Source organism: Hylobates moloch, unplaced genomic scaffold (assembly GCF_009828535.3).
Source record: "Hylobates moloch isolate HMO894 unplaced genomic scaffold, HMol_V3 SCAFFOLD_19, whole genome shotgun sequence".
NCBI classification, from domain to species: domain Eukaryota; kingdom Metazoa; phylum Chordata; class Mammalia; order Primates; family Hylobatidae; genus Hylobates; species Hylobates moloch.
In genome coordinates this window covers 26,025,121-26,048,706 of record NW_026652294.1, presented here as the reverse complement: position 1 = coordinate 26,048,706, position 23,586 = coordinate 26,025,121, and the positions used below count along the sequence as shown (strand labels likewise).

The 23,586-nt window shown below is 50.5% G+C and overlaps 1 protein-coding gene across 4 annotated transcripts in view; it reads left to right on the top strand.

Annotated features, from left to right (window-relative positions):
• Positions 1-23,586, top strand: part of PHF21B (PHD finger protein 21B) — a 124,600-nt gene that overhangs the window by 85,124 nt on the left and 15,890 nt on the right. For 2 of the 4 annotated variants that reach the window (XM_032139496.2, XM_032139498.2), the window contains 3 exons: positions 127-219; positions 4,306-4,656; positions 6,973-7,113. In XM_032139496.2, the coding sequence (XP_031995387.1) occupies positions 127-219; positions 4,306-4,656; positions 6,973-7,113 (585 nt within the window). The remainder of the gene's footprint in view (positions 1-126; positions 220-4,305; positions 4,657-6,972; positions 7,114-23,586) is intronic. The other 2 variants (XM_058430981.1, XM_058430982.1) reach the window with 1 other exon arrangement.

Below are 23,586 nucleotides of genomic sequence, written 5' to 3'. Positions count from 1 at the left end.
TTAAGAAAGGGAAGAGTAGAATTTGCTGTCTCCAAGGCAGCTGCCCCCTGCTTGGCCAGGCTGGGGGCGACGGATTTGGTCTCAGCTGCTTGTCCCGTCTCAACGCTGCCCTCCTCTATCTTTCAGGCTTTGGGAACGATCACTGCAGTGCCTGTCACGGGTCCTCAGGTCAGCTCCTTGCAGAGGTTGGCCGGGCAAGGAGCGGCAGTGCTACCTCAGGTAAGCAGCCGTCGGGCGGGCCCTGGGGTGTCCGTCTGTCTGTCCCCGCAGTCTCTGTTCCTAACCCCTCAGCACTGAGGTTTCTGGTGGGCACTGGGCCAGGCGGAACCCGTGCCTTCTCAGCTGCACCTTCCCCTCTTACCTCTTCTGTCCATTCTTCAATGGAGACATTTGGACCAGATACATTTTTTCAGCAAGGAATTGGGAAATCAATTTAGTGGGTCATGACCAGATTTTTTTTTAATGGAATAAATGAGGCCAGACTAAAATAGAATGGAAATATCAAGATGCATCCTATGCATTGTTTCTTGAACAACTTGTTTCAAGACTGGATGACTACGTCATGTGTATTTTTGACTATGGGTTATGGTCAGGAAGTTTGAGACACTCTGGACGAGGGGATTCATTTCAGGGAGGGGCAGCACAGACTCTGGGCCAGGTGCCCTGGCTTTAGTGCAGGGTCCCCCCGACTGGACTCTACACTTTGCCCCAGTCACCTGGCCTCTCAGCCTTCCTGGGCCGAGGCTTCTCACCTGCAGAGGGACTGGTGCAGGTGCCGGCTTCCTCCATCGGTGGCTGTGAGGGTTGAGCCAATGGTGGCCGTGAGTGTTGAGTCAAGACAAAACATTTGTAACTGTGCCTGGTAAAGAGCAAACGCCAGGTAGTTATTAACCAGCTCCCTTATTACTACAAGCTCAGCTTTGTTGAGCACTTGCTGTATACAGCATACTGGGCCAGGGGCTGCCAGTGGTAAAGACCAAGATGGCCCCTGCCTGTCGTGGGACTTCAGGGCTAGACAGATTCCCCCAGCTCAAGGATGGCGAGAGGTGGCTGCCCTGAGCTCCCTCATCCATGTGGCAACTTTCCCCAAGTGCCCACTTGAGCTGAATCAGAGTCTAGAGCAGGGGTGGCCAATCTTCCAATCTTTTGGTTTCCCTGGGCCTCACTGGAAGAAGAATTGTCTTAGGCCGCACATAAAATACACTAACACTAACAGTAGCTGATGAGATAAAGGGAAAAAAATTGCAAAAAACTCTCATAATGTTTTAAGAAGGTTTGCATTTCTGTCGAGCCACATTCGAAGCCACCCTGGGCCACATGCGGCCTGTGGTTTGGACAGGCTTGGTCTAGAGGGAGGACAGACAAGGAAAAACAGATACTGTGAGTCCAGGGTGATTGGGCCATGCCAGAAAGAGACACGGTGGGGCCGGGCGCGGTGGCTCACGCTTGTAATCCCAGCACTTTGGGAGGCCGAGGCGGGCGGATCACGAGGTCAGGAGATCGAGACCACGGTGAAACCCCGTCTCTACTAAAAAATACAAAAAAATTAGCCGGGCGTGGTGGCGGGCGCCTGTAGTCCCAGCTACTCGGAGGCTGAGGCAGGAGAATGGCGTGAACCCGGGAGGCGGAGCTTGCAGTGAGCCGAGATTGCGCCACTGCACTCCAGCCTGGGCGACAGAGCAAGACTCTGTCTCAAAAAAAAAAAAAAAAAAAAAAAAGAGACACGGTGGGGCGGGAGCCCTGAGGAGGCTTGCCGCACACCTGGGCATCAAGGAAGGCTTCCTGGAGGAGGCAGTGCTTGAGCTAAGCCTCGGTAAAAGGACGTTGCAGGCTGAGGTAGAGTTAGGCCCCCGAGGGAGCCCCCCAGGAGGAGGGTGCAGGGTGAGAAACAGAGGCAGAGGTGGTAGGGAGAGACCAGAGTCCAGGCACTGAGGGAGGGAGGTTGGGACAGTCCTGGGGGTAGAGAGGCCACCAGGGGCCCATGGGGACCTTAGAGTTGGGCTTCCCCTATCGGTGACCTGTGGGCAGCAGGGAGCTATGCGAGGCTTCAGAGCAAGGCAGGCTCCAGGGAGAGGCTGCCCATCAAGGCCAGTGCTGTTTCCCTCTGCCCCGCACCCACCCTTCCTCCTCTCTCCCTTTCGCCTCCTGGACCTCTGTCTCCATGTTTTATCCTTGCTGTCTCTGCCCCACAAACATCTGTACCTGCCGTTGGCCTGCTGGCCTCCAGGACAGTCAGCCCGGGCCAGAAGGTGTCCAGTGCATGCTGCATCCAGCTGCCGGCTGCTGCTGTCCTAGGTGGCTCACGGGGAACAGAGTAGGCAGCCTGTGTTGGGGCCAGCGTGGCAGGGTGACCGCAGACCCGAGAAAGGAGAGAGGGTGAGGACAGGGTGGCCCCGGGGGCTTCCTGGCCCGGGGCTGCACGCAGGCCGGGAGGCACAGGCAGAAAGACTATAGGCTCTGGGGTCCTCCGAAGGTGTTCTCTCTCTCGGGTGGCTCAGGCCAGATCCTGAGCTCCCAGCTGAGCTTACTTTCTGTGTCTGGCATCTGTGAATGATGCCAGCTCGCCCATGCCCAGAGTCTGCTTACATAGGGTGGGCGGCCAGGGTCAACCAGAACACGTGGGCAAACCCCAGATGACCAGGGAGGTGCTGACCAGAACATGGAACGGCCACTGCCACAGCTAAGGTCCTCACTGACCACCACGTGGGTGTCCATCCGCCCCCACTCCTGTCCTCTTCAGAGGCAGAGAACAGCAGTTTTCCAGCGGGTGACTGTCTCCAGCTGAGGGCTGGCAGGAACGAGAAGACGGATTCTTTAAAGCCTTTGGTATTGGAGTTTCTGTTGGGCTGTAAGCCTGGCATTGGGGGACAAAGGCCCTGACCTCTGGTGCCAAGGACAGAGTGGCAGGCTTACCTGAACCCAGGCCGGGCACATCGCCTGCCCGTGGTGTGGCCAGGGCCCTGATGTGGGAGGCCGGGCTCATTTTGCTGAGGACCCAGCATCACAGGGGACACAGAGATCACTAGACTCAAGGGCCAGCTCTGTGCCAGGCACAGGCGAGGAGCTGACAGACGTGATGCCGTCCAACCGAAGAGCACGCTGTGCCTTAGTGACCTGCCCAAGGCCACAGGATGCTGTAGGACCCACCCTGGACCACTCCCTCCACGTGCACCACTGGACACAAGGTGGGAGGAGATGGGCGGGGCAGTACAGCGCTCTGTGCCCTTCACCGATGCCAGACAGGCCCTAATGATAACAACTGTAGCATCATTATTACTGGTGAGTCTCCACTACGCACCTCAGTTTGCTCATCTGTAGAACAGGCCAGGATGGCCACCCTGCAGTGCGAGCGCAGCGGGGCTCAGATGAGAAGGCAGATCGTGCCCCTTCTCCTTGTCCCCTTGTCTCTTGGGGCATGATATTGGCCTGGACCTCCCAGCGTTGGTGTGTCCTCATCTGGGACATGTGGCGCTCCTGGTTCCATGCATGGGGTCAGTGGTGGTGGCTCTGATGGGAATTTCCACCATCAGAAACACTCTGCTGGGTGTGGGGGTGCTGGTGACAGCCCTCAGTCAAGTACACCCAGCACTTCCTGTGCATTTTCTTTCTTCCAAACCCCAGTAAGTCTCATCACCTCATGCAGATGAGGGACCTGACCCAGTTCAGGTGTGTCACCAGGACCCCAGAGGAGCCAGGATTGGGCCCAAACAGTCTGTCCAGAGCCCCGGCCTGAACCACCCGGTGGCTGCCCAGCTGCCCTCTGCACACCTTCACTGTCATTCAGGAGTCCCGCAGCAGTCATGCGGTCTCAGCTCTGGTTTTCACCGGAGCACAGCAGCAGCCCTCACTCAGATTGAGAAGCAGAACTGGGCAAGGCCCAGGAGCCCTCACAGCCCCTCCCAGTCCCTGCCAAGGGGCAGCACTTTCCAGACTTCTGAGGCCAAAGGGGGCTTTGCTGCTTGCGACTTGATCTGCAGGGTGTCACACTGCACAGACTGTCCCCTCGCGCCCAAGCACTGCCTTCCAATCCTCCCTGCTGCTCTTCACCATTCTCTCCTAGTGCAGCTGGGAGGGCCTTGGGTTCAGAGCATCCCCTCCTGAGCCCCGTGGCCAGTCAGTGCAAGCCCAGGAGGAGAGAGGCATTGGGGTCGAGGTCTCACCCGCTGTGAGGCCATGACAGGCTCTGTGCTCTTTCTGATGCTGCTCCCTCCCCTTGAATATAGGAAGTCTCCAAGCCAGGGCGGCCCCTCCCCTGCACTCCTGTGTGTCTGCCTGTCTGACCACACACCCGTCCCTTCTTCCCAGGTTAGGCCAAAGACTCTGATTCCAGACAGCCTCCCCGTTGCCCCGGGCCGGGACCGGCCACCCAAGCAGCCCCCAACATTCCAGAAGGCCACCGTGGTCAGCGTGAAGAACCCCAGCCCAGCCCTCCCCACCGCCAACAACACTGTCAGCCATGTGCCAGCACCCGGCAGCCAGCCCCAGGCCCTTGCCGAGCCCGCCGCCCTCGCCTCTCCGCTGAGCAGTGCAGGGGTGGCCTACGCCATCATCTCCACCTCCCCCAGCAATGCCACCGCCATGGCCCCCAGCACCGCTGTGTCTGTGGTCAGCGACAGCATCAAAGTCCAGCCCCTCCTCATCAGTGCTGACAACAAGGTGAGTGCCCACCAGCAGGTTCCGGAAAGGGTGTGCGGCCGCATACAGGAGGCCGAGGGCAATCATATGGGAAGGGCCAAATGAACAAGCCCAGGCAGAATGAATGACCAGGAGGCAGAATGATCAAGTGGACAGATGAATGAATGGGACAGAAACAGAGGAACGAATGAATGAATGGAGTGTGAACACATGATTAAGGGAGTGAATTAGTACATGAACAGATGAATGAATATGCGATCCAGAGACAATATGCCTGAATGAATTAATACCAGTGGAAAAGGAGTGATTGGTCAATGAATGAATTCGTTCAAATGATTAACCAGTTAATGACACGTGTGGCTGAATGAGTGACTAGAAGAGATATTGATTCTCCGTCTCTGCTGGTGGAGTTGGATGGTCAAGGGCTGTTTTTACCCCACTGCCCAAGTGCACAATCTCCCATAATTTTTGCCAAGTTTTAAAACTAAAACTAAGGTCCTCCCGCTGCTCCCCTCCAAGCTCCTGGTGGTTGTGCTGTTTGAGGCCTTCGGGGCTGCCTCATCCCTGCCATCCCCTGTCTGTGGCCTCTTTCTCTCTGTTCCCCATTTGGGGTCTGCCAGGCCGCCCCTCTCTTACTTATGGCTGGGGTATCATCTGCTTCTCCAGCCTGGATGTTGACGGCTGACCCTCATGTGACCTGGTGCTGTTGCACCCAGTGCATTCCCGGGAGTCCTGTGCTTCCAGGCTCTCCTGCCCACCGAGGGCCCCCTCAAAGAATTCGCAGTCTGAAGAGTTGTCATGGGCCATGGCGGGATGGCAGGTGTATCCCAGGAGGGCACCTGATCCAGACAAGGTGCTTAGCAGATGTTGGAAGGAGTGTGTCTGTTTCACTGCATCTGCACCGGCATTTGATTTTGGTCCTTTAAACACTTTTTTGTTCATTTACTAGGCACACACACATGCCTCATTGTTGAAAGTTGAATTCCCTTGGTTACTGTTAAGCTTCAGTGTTTTTCTTACACTTAAGAATTCTGTCTTCTCATGTGTGACTTGAGAATATTCTTTGCCCTTTTTCCTATTGGAGATCTTAATGTTTTTCTTCCCATGAATATAAAAATGGACATTTTTTTTCCATACAGAGATTTTGGGGTTTTAAAAATGTGATACAAAGGGGAATACAGAGCTTCCCTTAAACCAGCAGAAAAATGGGACATGTTTTCTCTTTGTGCTCAGAAGCCTCAAATTCATCAGACAGTCACCACCTGTGCTTAGGGAAAAACAAACCAAAAAAACACCCAAGTTCAAGTAATTCCTAGTTTAAACCAGACTGTGGCTGACGGGTCCTGGAGAATTATTCTTGGAGCCATGAAAACTAATAATTCTTTCCCAATTTCCTGTCCAAAGAAATAAAATGGTAGAGCTAGAAATGGAGCGGATCCTGGCCCAGGGAGAGGCTGGGCTGGATGGGTGGATTTCAAGCTGATTTTCAGCATCACGCCCTTTCATCAAACCAGAGCACCCCCTGAGCCCCGAGGAAGGCTCCCTAAGGGGGGCTGGTGCAGGGTGGCGTCTGAAGACCCCCTTCCCCTTCCCCGTCCACCATGTTAGGGGCCTCATGGCTATGAAAAAAAATAGAACGTCATTCCCACTTGTGCCCCCAAGCCAGGCTTATGTGTCTCAGGCTGTGGCGTGGGGAGGGAGAAACGGAGCCAGGCTGACCTGAGGGGTTCCCAGCCCCTCTGCCTCCTGACTGGATGGCCTCAGGCCAGGAGCAAGTCTGAGCTCTCGTGGCCTCAGTTCATCTGCACCTGAGCTGGGATGAGAAGTCCTCGCTGCCTGAGTGTGCACGGCCTCCCTGGGGAGAGGTGTGGCCAGTTTCACTGATGACCAACCTGACTCTCAGAAGCAGTGAGTCCCCTGAGGCCACACAGCTGGGAAGCGGTGGGGCAGGACTGGAACTCAGACCTTCCCGGTTCCTAAACCAGGCCAGCTTCTCATGCAGACCCTCCCCATGGTGGAAAAGGTGTGTCAGGAGGGGTAGGTGCTAGACACACAGGGGCGCAAACCACCCAGTTCCTGGGGATCTGCCCTCCCAGGTTGGCCCGGCCCAGGCTCTGTGCTCCCCAACCCCTGCCCTGTGCCCTACCAGCTACCTCCCCAGCCCCCTTCACTCTTCCCTTCCTCCCTGTGCCCCTCACCCTCGCTCTCCAGCCTCCTCCACCCCTTCCCTCTTCCCCTCACCCCGCAACCCATCACTGTCCCCTCCACCCCTCCTCTCTTCCCCTCACCCCTCCCTCCCCATCACTGTCCCCTTCACCCCTCCATGGCATCTTCCAGGTCATCATCATTCAGCCTCAAGTGCAGACGCAGCCCGAGAACACAGCGGAGTCGCAGCCACCCACAGAGGAGCCATCTCAGGGAGCTCAGGCCACCAAAAAGAAGAAGGAAGACCGGCCCCCGACCCAGGAGAACCCTGAGGTAGGACAGTCCTCTCTGGAGGACTCAGGCTTTGCTCAGCCTGCAGGTGCCGTCTGAGGCCACTGTGTATAGCGGGGATGGCCTCACTGTGGGATGGTCCCGACAAGCCACCGGCACAGCTGCCCTGTGCAGTCGGCGACCATGATGGGGCCTCACCCAGCAAGCCCGGGTCTCAACTGTTCTATCTCAGGGAGGCACTGGCTGAACAGCAGTGTGGGGCGGTGGTTAGCACAAATTCTAGAATCATTCTGCGTGGGTCCTGCACTGCCAATTTCCAACGGTGTGACTGGGAGCAGCTCGCATCTGTTTGCTCATCTGTAAGGTGGGAATGGCAGGGTCTCCTTCCTCACAGGGCTGCTAGGAGGATTCCACGAGTTCACGTTTGCTGAGCCCCTGGACAGCACCTGGTGGGGACTTTTGGCCATTACACCCCATCCCAGGGGCCCTGGCTGCGGGCCCCTCCATCCTGAGTCCAGGAGGGAAAGGGGCTCCTCTGGGCAGCACATAGCCCCGAAGCGGCCCCTGCCTCTTCTCTGCCATGGCCAGTCCTGGGTGTGTGCGGGACCCTGGGCACTGTAGAAGTAGCTGTGTCCCAGGCTGGCATGAGAGGTGGCAGAAGTCTCCTGAAGGTGCCTGGAGAACTTGCTAGAAATTGCCTATGTCTCCATGTCCCCCACACACCCTCTGAAGGAGGCCAGATAAATAAGCTCATATTGAACCATCCAAATACATAGTGGACATGCAGTCCCTGCACTAATGGTGGTGCAGGGACAGCAGCTGACTCAGGGCCATCCTTTGCTGAACTGGTGGTGGCAGCAGGTGTACTGCAGCTTGGTCCTCGGCATCCTAGGCCAACACCAGCCCCGCATCCTCCACTCTGGGTCTTTTCCATTCAACCCTTCCCACCCAGTTTCCTTTTCTTTTTTTCTTTCTGTCTTTTTTTTTTTTTTTTTTTGAGATAGAGTCTCACTCTTTGACCCATGCTGGCATGCATTGGCACCATCATAGCTCACTGCAGCCTCAACCTCCCAGGCTTAAGTGATCCTCCCACCCGAGCCTCCCAAGTAGCTGGGACCACAGGTGTGCACCACCACTCCTGGCTAATTTTTTAATGTTTTGTAGAGACAGGGTGTATTAGTCCATTTTCATGCTGCTTATAAAGACATACCCAAGACTGGGCAATTTACAAAGGAAACAGGTTTAATGGAGAACTCACAGTTCTATGTGGCTGGGGAAGCCTCAGAATCATGACAGAAGATAAGGAGGAGCAAGTCACATCTTACATGGATGGTGGCAGGCAAAGAGAGAGCTTGTGTAGGGAAGCTCCCGTTTTTTAAACACATCAGATCTTGTGAGACCTATTCACTATCACGGAGAACAGCATGAGAAAGACCCGCCCCATGATTCAGTTACTTCCCACCAGGCCCCTCCTACAACGTGTGGGAATTCAAGATGAGATTTGGGTAGGGACACAGCCAAACCATATCATTTTGCCCCTGGCTCCTCCCACATCTCATGTCTTTGTATTTCAAACCAATCATGCCTTCCCAACAGTCCCTGAAAGTCTTAACTCATTTCAACATTAACCTCAGAAGGGCCACAGTCCAAAGTCTCATCTGAGACAAGGCAAGTCCCTTCCGCCTATGAGCCTGTAAAATCAAAGCAAATTAGTTACTTCCTAAATACAATGAGGGTACAGGCATTGGGTAAATACAGCCATTCCAAATTGGAAAAATTGGCCAAAACAAAGGGGCTACAGGCCCCATGCAAGTCCAAAATCCGGTGGGGCAGTTAAACCTGAAAGCTCCAAAATTATCTCTTTTGACTCCATGTCTTACATCCAGGTCATGCTGATTCAAGAGGTGAGCTCCCACAGCCTTGAGCAGCTCTGCCGCTGTGGCTTTGCAGGGTACAGCCTCCCTCCTGGTTGCTTTTACTGGCTGGCGTTGAGTGTCTGCAGCTTTTCCAGGTGCACAGTACAAGCTGTTGGTGGATCTATCATTCTGGTGTCCAGAGGACAGTGGCCCTCTTCTCACAGCTCCACTAGCCAGTGCCCCAGTAGAGACTGTGTAGGGACTCCGACTCCACATTTCCCTTCTGCACTGCCCTAGCAGAGATTCTCCATGAGGGCTCTGCCCCTGCAGCAAACTTCTGCCTGGACATCCAAGCATTTCCATATATCCTGTGAAATCTAGGCAGAGGTTCCCAAACCTCAATTCTTCTGTGCACCCACAGGCTCAACACCATGTGGAAGCTGCCGAGGCTTGGGCTTCCACCCTCTGAAGCAACAGGCTGAGGGGTGCCTTGGCCCCTTTTAGTCATGGCTGGAGTGGCTGGGACACAGGGCACCAAGTCCCTAGACTGTGCACAGCAGAGGGACCCTGGGCCCAGCCCAAGAAACCATTTTTTCCTCCTAAACCTCTAGGCCTGTGATGGGAGGGGCTGCTGCAAAGGTCTCTGACATGCCCTGGAGACATTTTCCCCACTGTCTTGGTGATTAACATTCGGCTCCTCATTGCTTATGCAAATTTCTGCAGCCAGCTTGAATTTCTCCTCAGAAAATGGGATTTTCTTTTCTATCGCATTGTCAGGGTGCACATTTTCTGAACTTTTATGCTGTTTCCCCTTTTAAAACTGAATGCCTTTAACAGCACCCAAGTCACCTCTCAAATGCTTTGCTGCTTAGAAGTTTTTTCTGCCAGATACCCTAAATCATCTTTCTCAAGTTCAAAGTTCCACAAGTCTCTAGGGCAGAGGCAAAATGCTGCCAGTCTCTTTGCTAAAACATAATGAGTCACCTTTGCTCCAGTTCCCAACAAGTTCCTCATCTCCATCTGAGACCACCTCAGCCTGACCTTATTGTTCATCTCACTGTCAGCAATTTTGTCAAAGCCATTTAACAAATCTCTAGGAAGTTCTGAACTTTTCCACATTTTTCTGTCTTCTTCTGAGCCCTCCAAACTGTTCCAACCTCTGGCTATTACCCAGTTCCAAAGTCACTTCCACGTTTTGGGGTGTCTTTTCAGCAACATCCCACTCCACTGGTACCAATTTACTATATTGGTCCGTTTTCACACTGCTGATAAAGACATACCTGAGACTGGACAATTTACAAAGGAAAGAGGTTTAATGGAGAACTCACAGTTCCACATGGCTGGGGAAGCCTCACAATCATGGCAGAAGGAAAGAAAGAGCAAGTCACATCTTACATGGATGGCGGCAAGCAAAGAGAGAGCTTGTGCAGGGAAACTCCGATTTTTAGACCCATCAGATCTTGTGAGACTTATTCACTATCAAGAGAACAGCACAGGAAAGACCCTCCCCATAATTTAATTACCTCCCACCAGGTCCCTCCCACAATATGTGGGAATTCAAGATGAGATTTGGATGGGGACACAACCAAACCATATCACAGGGTCTCTCCATGTTGCCCAGGCTGGTCTCGAGTTCCTGGCCTCAAGCCTCAAGTGATCCTCCTGCCTCAGCCTCCTGAAGTGCTGGGATTACAAGTGTAAGCCACCAAGCTCAGACTCGGTTCCCTTTTCCCTCCCTGCTGTGCCCTTCATTCCACAAGACTCAGTTGAGACATGTTGGCCCCCAGGAGTGGTTTCTAACCACCCTATCCCCAACTGCAGCACCCCGCCCCGGACCCCCTGGGCCCCTGCAGCTCCCAACGATTCTTCCCATCAATGTACTGTCATTCATTACCAAAGGAAACCCATTGTTCTTCCCTTCACTTTTTCCTTTAGTTGTTCAACATGCCGTTGAGTTTGCTCCCTGTGAGGCTCCATGCCAAAGGCTAGGGATGTCAGGATGCAGGCAGCCATCGTCCTTGCCCTTGGGAAACTCGCTTCCATGGGTAAAGACAGAGATGGCTACCAAGGACTCTAATGGGTTCAAAAATGCGTGTGTCATGAGAGAATTCTAAATGAAGGGCTACAGGAGATGAGGCAAAGGGAGAGAGCTGTTTCCTCCTGGAAGGACTGAGGAAGGCTTTGGAGAGAAGGCATGGTCTGCAGGGGTAGAGGAGTTGCCAGGATCCAGCAGAGAACAGGAGGCAGAGGGTAGCTCACCAGCCGGAGGGCACTGCATAGGCAATAGCACACGAGTGGGAAAGGATTCCACACACCCAGACCAGTCAGCTGGGCTTTCGGACTGCAGTAGGGGGTGAAGACAGACATTGGAGCCTGGTCCTGGAGGGCCTGAATGCAGGCTGACAAAGTGGAGCTTTATTTTTAGGTAATGGGGAGCTATGGAATATCTTTGAGCAGAAGAATGACTTGATTACTGTCCTTCGACATGTCTAAAAAGCCAATGAAGTCAAGGAGCTAAGTGAGTCTGCAGCGTGAACCAAGTCTCCTCTGTGGCCCTGGGCCTAATTGTCTCAAGAAAGTCCGTTCCATTCTGAGGCGGTGTCTGCACCTGCATGTGCACTGTGAAGCCCTGGCTTGGCTTGCAGCCCAAAGCTCCCATGATGACCCTTCTGTCCCCTCTTGGGGTTCAGCTGCACCCTTAATATTGGGGAAAGTATTCTGGGTGGATGCTCTTTGTTCTCTCAAAGTATTTAATATATCTTAGTCAATTATTGTGCATTTATACAATTAGTATAATTACATCTAATTACAAAATTAGTGTAAACATATGCGATGACTTAAATAGATAGAACTTGCAATTACAGCATGTCCTGGGATAAAAATCCTTATTAAAGTTTATTTTAAAAGAGGACCAAGGCCAGGCGCAGTGGCTCACACCTGTAATCCCGGCACTTTGGGAGGCCGAGGTGGGCAGATCACCTGAGGTCAGGAGTTTAAGACCAGCCTGGTCAACATGGTGAAACCCCGTCTCTACAAAAATACAGTGAGCCAGGCGTGGTACCACACACCTGTAATCCCAGCTACTTGGGAGGATGAGGCAGGAGAATCGCTTGAACCTGGGAGGCGGAGGTTACGTTGAGCCCAGATCGCGCCACCACACTCCAGCCTGGGCGACAGAGCAAGACTCCATTTCATATACATACATACGTGCATACATACATTCATACATACATAGTGAGAAGAGCTGTGCTGCACAGACTGCAGGACCTTGAAGCCATCAGTGAAGTGTCTGAGTTAGAGCCTGGAAGCTGGACAGCAGTAGCTACCCCCAGAAACGTCACGGGATGAGCCAGGGTCAGCTGGTAGGGGTGTGGATTTTTGTGAAGAAACATGATTGGTGTTTGTGCAACTCCGCTGTCACCGCGGCTCCCCAGAAAGTGGCACTCGCCCTCAGCAGGGCACATACGGGATGGCCAGCCCAGGGGTTGCTCAGAGCCATGCTAAATGGCAACAGGGGCTGCAGCAGAAGGGGACGTCGAGTCAACAGTGTCCCAGAGTGACCCGTGCACCATGGGGAGGAATATTTCGGTAGCTCTCGGACCCCACGAGGTCCATGTGGGGAACGGCAGAACGAGATAAGACCACCTAGGAGAGCGCTAGCTGCCGCCTGTCCATGCTCAACATGGGTCAGTTTCAGACCCCACAGGAAGGGACTGTTTTTAGCCTGTGGTACAGATGGGGACGCTGAGGCCCAGAGGCACTGATCCTCAGAGATGGGAGCCACACTCAGGCGTCTGGGCTCAGAGCCTGCGGTCTATGCCGTGCAGCCTCGCCACTGGAGACACCACCTCTGCCTTTGGTCAGGCTGAGTGGAGGTCAGATTTGGGATCAGAACCAACTGCTCGGGACCCGAACCGCTCAGTCGTGAAGAGGCTGCCTGATACTTTGGGTTATGATCCTTCCCTGATTTTCCCACTTGCAGCTCACAGCTTTTCCTCCATATAAAGATTATGGGTGTGAAAGGGGCCGCATTACCAGCCTCCCCAGGGGGCCACAAGGCTGGCCTCACCCTCCCAGCGCCCCCTGCACTTCCCAGAGATTCCAGCAGGTCAGTGGATCGTGGGATTGTGTTCCTGGCCCTGCATCCCTCTTTGCTCTGGCTGCTAGGGAGCTCACAGGCCAGTCTGTGTCCCACCTCTAATAATTGTTAGGGCCTATGACATGGCTTCACCTTACTTTCCTAGGTTTACTGTCCTTTCCCCTTTCTTCCTCGTTTACCGTCTGTTTCAGCATGTTGTGCCAGTGCCCCACAAAGCCATTTCCTGGAATCAGGATGGATATCAGTAATGAGTGCTCATCTCTTAGCTGTGTTCCGCCCTTCCTGTGACCAAGGCCAAAACCTTCTTGAAGGGCCTGTCCTTTTGTGTGTGGCTGAGACTCCCCGAAGGACACTTGCTCATCTGCCCTTCCAGGTCACAGCCAGGGAAGCCAAAGTCTTTCATGATCCTAAGCCCAGGGCTCCCAGGCTGCGAACATCCCATGCCCCACTCCATACCAGGCACGTGCGGGACACTGAACACGGCTGGCCTGTTCACCCCATACAAGCGTACAGTGGTGGGATCGTGTCCCCTTTAGGATTTAGAAACCACAGGCTTAGAGCGACTTGCCCAAGGTTGTAGCTGCAACTCAGCTTGAGCCAGCCGGGCCGGGACCTCACATCTCCAGCCTTTCTGCCATCCCTCAGATGCCTCCTGATTTCAGCCATAACAGAAAATGACACCTACAGCAATACATAGAGAGTGGGGACCCAGGAAGCAACTGGGAGTGGAGGCGGAGGCTGGGGGTGGGCGGGGCCACCGTGAGACTGAGGTTCCCAGGCTGCCAGGCTGCCTCAGCTACCCTGGGGTTTCTCACAGCGAGGGTGAGGTTGCGGCATGGACGTGCTTCCTAGTAGGCTCCTCACATCTGCAGTGCTCTAAAACGCGTGACATGCGTGCACCTACAGGTGTCAAGGTGACGGGCAGTGGAAGCTCAGGGATGTGAGGTGGCAGTGTCCGGTACAGGGCAGCGGCCATCACCCCACGCTGATCGCCACTGAGCCTCAAGGCTGACTGTGCTTCCCCTTCCTTCTCCCACTGTCCTCACGGTGGCTGCACAGTAGCAGGGGCCGGGAATTACAAGGTTCATTTTACAGATGAGGAAGCTGAGGCTCGGAGGCAAACCACATGTACGATCACGGGGCTGCATGCTAAGTTCAGACAGAACCTGGGCTTCTGGCTCCCAACCCAGGGCGCTCTCTGCTCCCTCCTGTCCCAAGGCCTACAGCCTGCCTGAATGAGTCTGGCTGCCCTCAAATCAGCACATGCCCTGCAAAAGGCAGTCAGAGCAAGGTCCCAGCCCCCGCACCTCTCTGGGCAAGCCCTGTTCACACACACGGTTTGGCCCTGTGCCCAGCCCTCCTTCCTGTCTCATATCTGCCCAGGGCTACTGCAGTGGACCCCAGCCGGTCTCCCTGCCCCTGGATGGCTTCCTGTCTATTCACCATGCAAATGATCTTTCCAAAATTCAGAAATAAGTAAGTCACTCCCTCTCTTGAAATCCGTCCAAGCACCCAGTCCATCAGGAAGACTCTGGGTTCACGTGAATGGACCTCTCCGTTTCAAACCCACAGCGACCCCAGATACAGTGGAGAGAGAGAGGATAATGATGGCGCTGAACGTTGCTGTGTCCCTAAAACACGGCAGCCAGGGACCCACACCCTTGGCTGTCGGGCTCCAGGTTCGGAATTGAGCAAGGGTGACCCTGAGGGTGGGCAGCTCACGCAGGGCAGTGGGTTCCAAGAATTCCTTGGGTAAGAGACAAGTTGACCAGGCTTCTCTGCTAGTCCGGGCCACAGCCAGACCTAGGGAAGTAGCCAGCGCTGAGGCAACTGCAAACTTGCTGAAAGGGAAGGGTAAGTGTGAGGGAGAGAAAAAGAAAGAAATTGTGCCCAGCACTTAAGGAGGCCGAGGCGGGCGGATCACGAGGTCAGGAGATCGAGACTATCCTGGCTAACACGGTGAAACCCCGTCTCTACTAAAAATACAAAAAATTAGCTGGGCGAGGTGGTGGGCACTTGTGGTCCCAGCTACTCGGGAGGCTGAGGCAGAAGAATGGCATGAACCCAGGAGGCGGAGCTTGCAGTGAGCCGAGATTGCGCCACTGCACTACAGCCTGGGCAACTGAGTGACATTCCATATTAAACAACAACAAAAAAAAAAAAAAAAAAAAAGGAAAGAAATTGTGCCCAGGTAAGTCTCTGCAGAATTCTGACATATACGAAATCTCATGCCAAGGGCGGCGATCAATGAGATCAACATTTGGAACATGAATTTATTCCAGATGAAGTGAATTGTGCTAAATGCTCTAGCAACAGCTTTTAAATAAGCGTGTTTAAGATGCACAAAGAAAGGAGTAATGTCTAGAAATAAGGAATAATGAAGCACAAAAATCAAGGATATAAAACAATTAGATGAACATAAAAATTCGAAAATTTGATGATGAAAAACATGGTGATGAGATGTCATTTGAAAAGCTTACTAGATGGCAGGAACCGAGATAATTAGTGCTTTTGAATAGGACACCGTGTATGGAGCACAGAGATGCAAACATGTAAAAGAAAAAATACGCGGGAGCAGCCAGGGACAGAAAGCAAGTGGGGAAACCTTGCTTTCACCTCATGGAGCTTTCAGCAGGAGGGAGTGGATGTAGGGTGACGGGGCAGGTGGAGAAGCAAAGCTGAAGAATGTCCCAGGATTGAAGAGCGTCTGAGTTTTTAAATCAAAAATAGACTCCATCTCTCAGGCGGGATTAATAAAAGCAAATCTAGGAGGCTAGAAATTCATGTCAAAGATAAAGAGAAAAATCATAAAAAACTACCAGGGCAAAAACAGCGGAATGACAGATGTGCCAGGGGCCTCCAGCAGCCTCAGCCAGACGACCACAGAGCAATAAGTATCTGCAGACTGCTGAGGGAAAGTCGCTGCCAACTCAGTATTTTATATCCAGTTAAGTTGTTTTTCAAGAGCAAGGGCAAAAGAAAGACATTCTACACATAGGAAGACTAAGGATTTTATCACCCACAGACCATCCTTAAAAGAACTGTGCTTTAGCCAGAAGATAGATGAAGCCAGAGACAGCCAGTGGGTATAAGAAACAACTGAGTGTATAGACTGTTAGATTATAGGTAGATGTATTTAAGTGTAGACTGAAAAAAAAAATCCAGTTTTGTTTTGCAAAGCAGATAAAAGGAAAATTCTAGGCAACAATAACAAATTGGTTGGAGGTGATGTTTTAGAGGGAGTTAGAACATGCCAGGAGCAGTGTAATTTGGGGAAGAAGAATAGAAATATTAACTCCAGCCTTTATTAGAAACGTGTATAGTTAGAAACATATGCTCAAAACATTTAGGCTAATCAGTGAAAAAAATGTAATGCCACCTATAATTTCTAAATCAGCAGAGGAAAAAAAAGTGAATGTGGAGCTTTTTTCCCCAAGAAGTAGGAAATGAAAAAATAAGGATACACTGAAAATACAAATAAAGTAGAGGAAATAAGTCCAAATAACTCAGTAACCATAATAAATGCAAATGAAATCTTCCTACTTTTAGAGAAATGAAAACAGGCTTAAAAACAACACAATCCAGTTGTATGCTGTTTGTTCGAGGCATACCTAAATAATACCAGAAAGGTTGAAAGGAATGAAAAAAACACATTAATGTAAATACTAAAGGTACATCCATCAAGATAATTTAACAGTCACAAACTTATGTGCACCATAGCAACATTGTTTGGGATATGTATTTGGTGCAAAAGTAATTGTGCAGTTACCTTGCACTGACCTAATAGCAGAATTGTAAGGCAAATTTGACCAAATCCACAGAACACAGTTTTGAACACACGTCTATCAGAATGAAGCCAGTTGATCCCACAGGGCAAAAAGACTTGGCTGAGCTTCCAGAAGGAACAGAGCAGCTACTTAAAACTGAGACTCCCCCTGCATCCCCTATAAACTAATAGCAACAAGAATCTTTTTCTTCATTTTGTGGATTTCAGACATGAGCAGAGCATCAGTAGACTGGGCAAGAAGTGTTAGTGTCATCAGAGGCAGCAGAGGTCAGGGCTGGGCAGCAAGCCGATGGTGCAGTAAGCAGTGGCCGGGAATGGTATAGGGGACTCCAGAGAGGGCCAAGGAGCCACAGGCTGCAGAAAAAGTCAGTGGCATGCACTCCCTGAAGATCAGAAGTCCATCTTGAAGTGCCTGACCTGGCCTTAGCTTAGACAGGGCCGGGTCAGGCAAAAGCTGGGCCTGAGGTAATACAGAGAGAATGTGCTGGAGGAGGGAGTGCTTGGTGTTGTCAGGTCTTAGAAAGTGCCAGGCAAAATATATCTCCTGGAGGGATTGCACCTGCAATCTGTAAGGCATCCAGGAACAGGGAAGGTGGCAGAAACCCTCTTTGACAGTGGGGGAGAGGCAGAGGAGGCGTGGTTAACCAGAGAATCCCACTGAGGGTTGAAGAATGAAGTCAATTGCTTTGGCAGGAGAGGCAGAGCCTTTGAGTTGCTTCTAGAAGGCTAATGTAATCCTTTTCCCACCTGCTACAAATCTCCAGTATAGGAAAATTCAGCTCATTTAGTTATGTTTAACAACAAAACATCAATATGAAGCTGCTATAAGCAAAAAATACAGGAAAGAGAAGCTATTTTTACCATAATACTAGGAAAAAAATTTGATATCTTGCTCTGATTTTTAAAAAAAAAAAAAAGAAAACAATCAGCACTAAGAAGGAAACTACATGGCTAAAATACACAGATTTATGGAAGAGATGGCTAAGTGGCTAAATTACTGGAGAGAATTAACCATGAGCTGGAATTATTCATTAAAAAATAAAACCATCCCAGAAATGGATGCATAGCTGAATGAACACAGGGGGCCATGGATACAGCAGAAGACACAGTAAGGGACACCAGAGGCAGAAGGGGGAAAAGTATACGAAATTCAAAAAATAGTTATTTTATTTTTATATATGCTTTATTAGGTTCTTCTTAAGAAATTTAGAACACCAATTTGTGAGGGATAAACTCCACTCATCAGGGCAAACACAGGTCTCAGGTAGCCCTGGAGCTGAGGAATAGCTTTGATATTCAGTAAAGTTTGCGAGTCCACAGCTTTTTGATGATCAACCTTGTGCTGCCCTGTAACCTTGTACTTCTCTGTTTCTGTGTCAAAGAGCTCTCCTTTCTGGCATCTGGGGTTCTGCAGCTGCTGCTGCATGAATTAAGCATCAGGAAGATGTATTGGGATTTTCACATTGCTGATACCAATTTTGGTTGAGGTGGCAATGGCAAATTTCTGGTGTGTCCTCAATTGAGGACCAGAGGTCCAGACACAAGTAACAGCCACTGCCCAGCTCTTCAGGAAAACCGCCCCCTTGCCTCTGTGGTGCCCAGTGAGGATGATCAGAAGGTCCTGGGGGTGATGCTGGCTTGCAGTTTTCTCCCATACTGACTGAAGGGGTTTTTTGCCATGGCTCAATAGCTTCCAAGGCATGTCTTCAGTAGGAGAATATCTAGGCATTTTGTGAAGTTGAACCACCCGGGTACCACCATTCTTGTCACCACCAGCTGTTTGTAACAGTTGCAAGAACCTTCTCCTTCTTTTTCTTTTCAACCTTGGATTTAGCAGCTGAGTACTTCCTCTGGTACACTGCCTTTCTGGAATACACAGCAGATTGGGAATATCTGCCAATTCCTCTGACAAGGATGGGATTTCAGCTTCAATGGGGCCTCCCCCTTGGGCTTTTTAGATTTGAGGTTCCCTCTTTTCACCTTGACACCAGCATCAGCCTTCTTGGCTTTGGGTTTCTCTTCCTTAGTAGCCGGCTTCTCACCATCTTGCAAGACAGAAGAGAGAACTCAATAATGAGTTTTTAAGTTTCGGAGTAAGTGAAACTACAGGAGGCAAGCAAAGAAGATACAACACATGTATAACGGGAGGCATCAAAGAAGGAACCCAGAATGACTAAAACGTTTCCATAATTTCCTGCAATTAGGTGAATTTGGCTGTCCTGTGGTTGGCATTAGCTCCTGTTTCCTGTTCATAACCTGTCCTCAAATGAGTGTCGGTAGAGGGGACTCGGGGAGGAGAAGATGATGTGAGGAAGCAGAGGCACCACATTCCCAGTGTTCTCCCAGCCCAGCCTTCCTAGGTCAGGCCAGTAAAACGGCTGCCAGCAGCTCAGGGCGTCCTGGAGTCCCTGCCACTGTCCAGTTAGTTAGACACAGGGTCCAAAAGTGATATTTGAACCAGGTGGCACCAGACTGCTGCCAGACTGGTACTGATTGGCTGAGCTGCTGGATGGCCCCAGAATTCCCAGTCAGGCAGCTGTGCAGCCCCCTCAGCTGCTCCACTGATTTCCCACCTATGTGAGTGCACATCTCACAGGATTGAATTTGACAGACCTCACTTTTCATGGTATGGTGATACTTCACTTTTTGAAATACAATTCAAGGAAAATGTCCTGAACTTTTAAAAAGGCTTTATAATCTGCATCTTGAAAGGACACATTGGGTCCCAGGGACAGCTGATGTGTGCTCCAGGGGGAAAATGTGCAATGCTGAGACACACCCAGTGAAGTTACTGACTGACTGTGGAAACAAAAGAATCCTGTAGGCATCCAGGCCAAAAAAAAAAAAAAGAGTCACTTTAGAGGGAAAACAATTAAGCTGGTGTCTGACTTTTCCACAGCCACATTCAATTCCAGGATAACTAGAGTAACATCTGCAAGATAATAAAGGAAAGAAAGAATGAGCCAAGGATTTCATATGCAGCCAAGCTGTCCTTCAAGTTTAAAGGCTACAGATAAAAAGTTGTAAATCTGGCCAGGCGTGGTGGCTCACGCCTGTAATCTCAGCACTTTAGGAGGCCGAGGTGGGCAGATCACTTGAGGTCAGGAGTTTGAGACCAGCCTGGCCAACATGGTGAAACCCCATCTCTAGTAAAAATACAAAAATTAGCTGGGCGTGGTGGTGGGCGCCTGTAATCCCAGATACTTGGGAGGCTGAGACAGGAGAATCGCTTTAGCCTGGGAGGTGGAGGTTGCAGTGAGCCAAGATCGTGCCACTACACTCCAGTCTGGGCGACAAAAAAATGTTGTAAATCTTTGGAGAGTTCAGGAAATGTTCCATGAGCCATTTATGAGAAACTGCTGGAGACCCAAACTCAAGCAACCAGGAGACATGGGAAACTTCGGTACCAGCACTGGGGTGAGCATCAAATGTATTTAACTGCGGGTGAGGATGTCAGAATAGAGTTTAAATATGATGTGCTCCGATAATATATAAAAGATTCATTTAAGTAAAATTGAGAGGAGAAGGAGGGAAAGAAGGTGCGAAGTGGAAAGAGTTCTCAGATTAGCTTATCTGTAGCAGTTGGGACTTTAAATGAATCAGAAAATACCCTTTAAAGCTGAAAAATTAGAACTATTTTTAACAGCATAGAAGTAAAAATCAGAAAGGAGTAAACTATTCGAGATGATCTGGAAAACCCAAGAGAATTGCTGAAAAAGCTGCAGACAATAAGAGAATTTGGCATTGCAGCAGGGTGTCAAATTAATGTAAAAATATCACTAATCTTCATAGCAACACAGTAACCTGTTAGAAGCTTTATACACAACCCCATTTACGATTGCAGCAAAAAGATTAAATGCCAAGAATAAACATAATAAGAATATTCAATGTATATTTGAGGAAAAATTTAAAACCCCTTAAGACAGAAGGAGGGAAAGGAGGAGGAGGAGAAGAAGGAAGGAGAAGGAAGAAAGGAGAGGAGAAGGAGAAGAAAGAAGAGGCTGGGTGTGGTAGGTCACGCCTGTAATCCTAGCACTTTGGGGAGGTGAGGCAGGCAGATCACCTGAGGTCAAGAGTTCCAGACCAGCCTGGCCAACATGGTGAAACCCCGTCTCTACTAAAAATACAAAAATTAGCCGAGCTTGGTAGCAGGCACCTGTAATCCCAGCTACTTGGGAGGCTGAGGCAAGAGAATCGCTTGTAACCAGGAGGCAGAGATTACAGTGAGCTGAGATCATGCCACTGCACTCCAGGCTGGGTGACAAGAGCGAAGCTCTGTCTCAAAAAAAAAAGAACAGGGGCATGTCATAGATTTAAGTAGGAAAACTTAATAATATAAAACTGTCATTATGCCCAAAGTTAATTTATGATTTTAACATTCCAGCAAATCCACCAGCTGATTCCCTCATTCTCAGAGCTCCCTAAGATGGTTTCTGAATTTCACATGAAAAAATAAGAGCCAGGAAACTGAACAGGAAAAACAGTGAAGGGATATTCTAATCCTCCCGGATATTAAAATAGACCCTAAAGCCTTGAGAACTGAACGTGTGGCAGGAGCTCCTAGAGAGGCAGATTTAAGAAACAAAATAGAAGGCCCAGAAATAGACCCAAATAGATCTATGATAATTTCGTTTATGATTAAAGTGCTCCTTAAGTCAGTGAAACATGGGAAGATGGAATTTTCAGTAAATGGTACTGGAACAAATGGTAGCCATACAGAAAGCAGTGAGCCCCGACTTCCCACCGGGCACACCAGGATCGGTTCCAAATGCATCAAAAATTTCAATGTAAAAAGTGAAACTTTAGAGACTAAAATTATTTTATTACCTCGGCACCTCTAGCCAGGATCCAAAAAATCAAAACACTGCAAAAGAAGATATCGATGTTTTATTACAATTTAATTTAAAATTTTAAAAATTAAAAATTGATACATTTGAAAATTTTTACTACAATTTAAAAATCGATACTCTTTTTAAAAAAATCTAGATGCATGGCAACAAAATGAAAAAAGCCCCGCCTGAGTGGAGCCTGATTCCCAGCTCCTTAAGTGTGAGCTGCCCATGGTGACTTATTCCCAACAAGTACGGTATGGGGACACGGGGCGGGCACAGAAAGAGTGGCTTTGCTGAGGGGAGCTTGGCAGACACACTTCAGCCAGTGACCAGTGTCACCAGCAGCGATGAGTCAAGTGGGTGGTCTGCGCCCTTGCTGTGATGTGATGAGAAGGTGTGTTACCTCTGTGATCTTCCTCCCCCAAACCCACCACCTCAGTCCACGCATGAGGAAAATATCAGACAAATCCCAGTTGAGGATGGCTCTGCAAAATACCTGACCGGTCCTCCTCAAGCTGTCCAGGTCATCAAAAAAAAAGAAAAAAAAAAAAAAAGACAAGCTGAGAAACTCTCACAACCCGGAAGAGTGTAAGGAGGCATGATATCTTTTTTTTTTTGAGACAGAGTCTCGCTGTCGCCCAGGCTGGAGTGCAGTGGCGCGATCTCAGCTCACTGCAGGCTCCGCCCCCCGGGGTTCACGCCATTCTCCTGTCTCAGCCTCCCGAGTAGCTGGGACTACAGGCGCCCGCCACCTCGCCCAGGTAATTTTTTGTATTTTTAGTAGAGACGGGGTTTCACTGTGTTAGCCAGGATGGTCTCGATCTCCTGACCTCGTGATCCGTGGGCCTTGGCCTCCCAAAGTGCTGGGATTACGGGCGTGAGCCACCTCGCCCGGCCATATCTAAATATCATGTGGGATCCTGGGACAGAAAAACGAAGGGCAGGGCACAGTGGCTCACACCTGTAATCCTAGTGCTTCCAGAGGCAGAGATGGGAGGATCGCTTGAAGCCAAGAGTTTGCGACTAGCCTGGGCAACATAGCAAGACCTCGTCTCTACCAAAAATTTAAAAATGAGCTGGGTATGGTGGCATGCACCTGTAGTCTCAGCTACTTGGGAGGCTGAGGCAGGAGAATTGCTTGAGCCCAGGAGTTTGAGGCTTCAGTGAGCTATGATTGTGCCACTGCACTCCAGCCTGGTTGACAGAGTGAGACTCTGTCTGTAAAAAACAAAAAGACTAAAGAAATCCAAATAAAGTATGGGTTTTAGCTGATGTACCGATGTTGGTTCTTTAGTCGTGATGAACTGGGTGTGGGGTATACAGGAACTCTCAGGAATGAGTCTTGCAACTTCCGTGTAAATCTGAAACTACAATAAATAAGCCAGCCCCATAAATAAAAGATAAATGGGGAAAATATATTGCAAGTCATATCCCAGACAAGGAAATACTGACTCATGGATTCATCAAATACTCACAAGCACCTACTCTGTGGCCGTCCCTGAGTGAGGCTGTGGGGGTTGGTCTTCTTTACAGCGTGGTGGCCGCAGAACTCCTGGCAGGCTCTCTCTCAAGGCCAGCAAGAGAGCCCCACTCCCGTCACCAGCAGGGGTCTTATGTCACATCATACGCCATAGGAGTGGCTCCGGCACCTCTTGGCCCTGCGATGTTACCTAATCCCGTGGTATTTTCAATCCTGCCCACACTCAAGGCAGGGAATGATAGGGGGTGGCTACACCGTACGGTAGGGGCTTGGGGGCCGTTCTAGATTCTGCCTTCCACCACCGAAGAATGTCAAATGAAAAAAAAAATGCCCTAGTGAGCTGTGTAGACAATACAGTGTCATGACCTTTTCACAGGTCAAAAACAGGTAAGGGCTGGGCATGGTGGCTCATGTCTATAATCCCAGCACTTTGGGAGGCTGGGGCAGGCTTGCACCCAGGA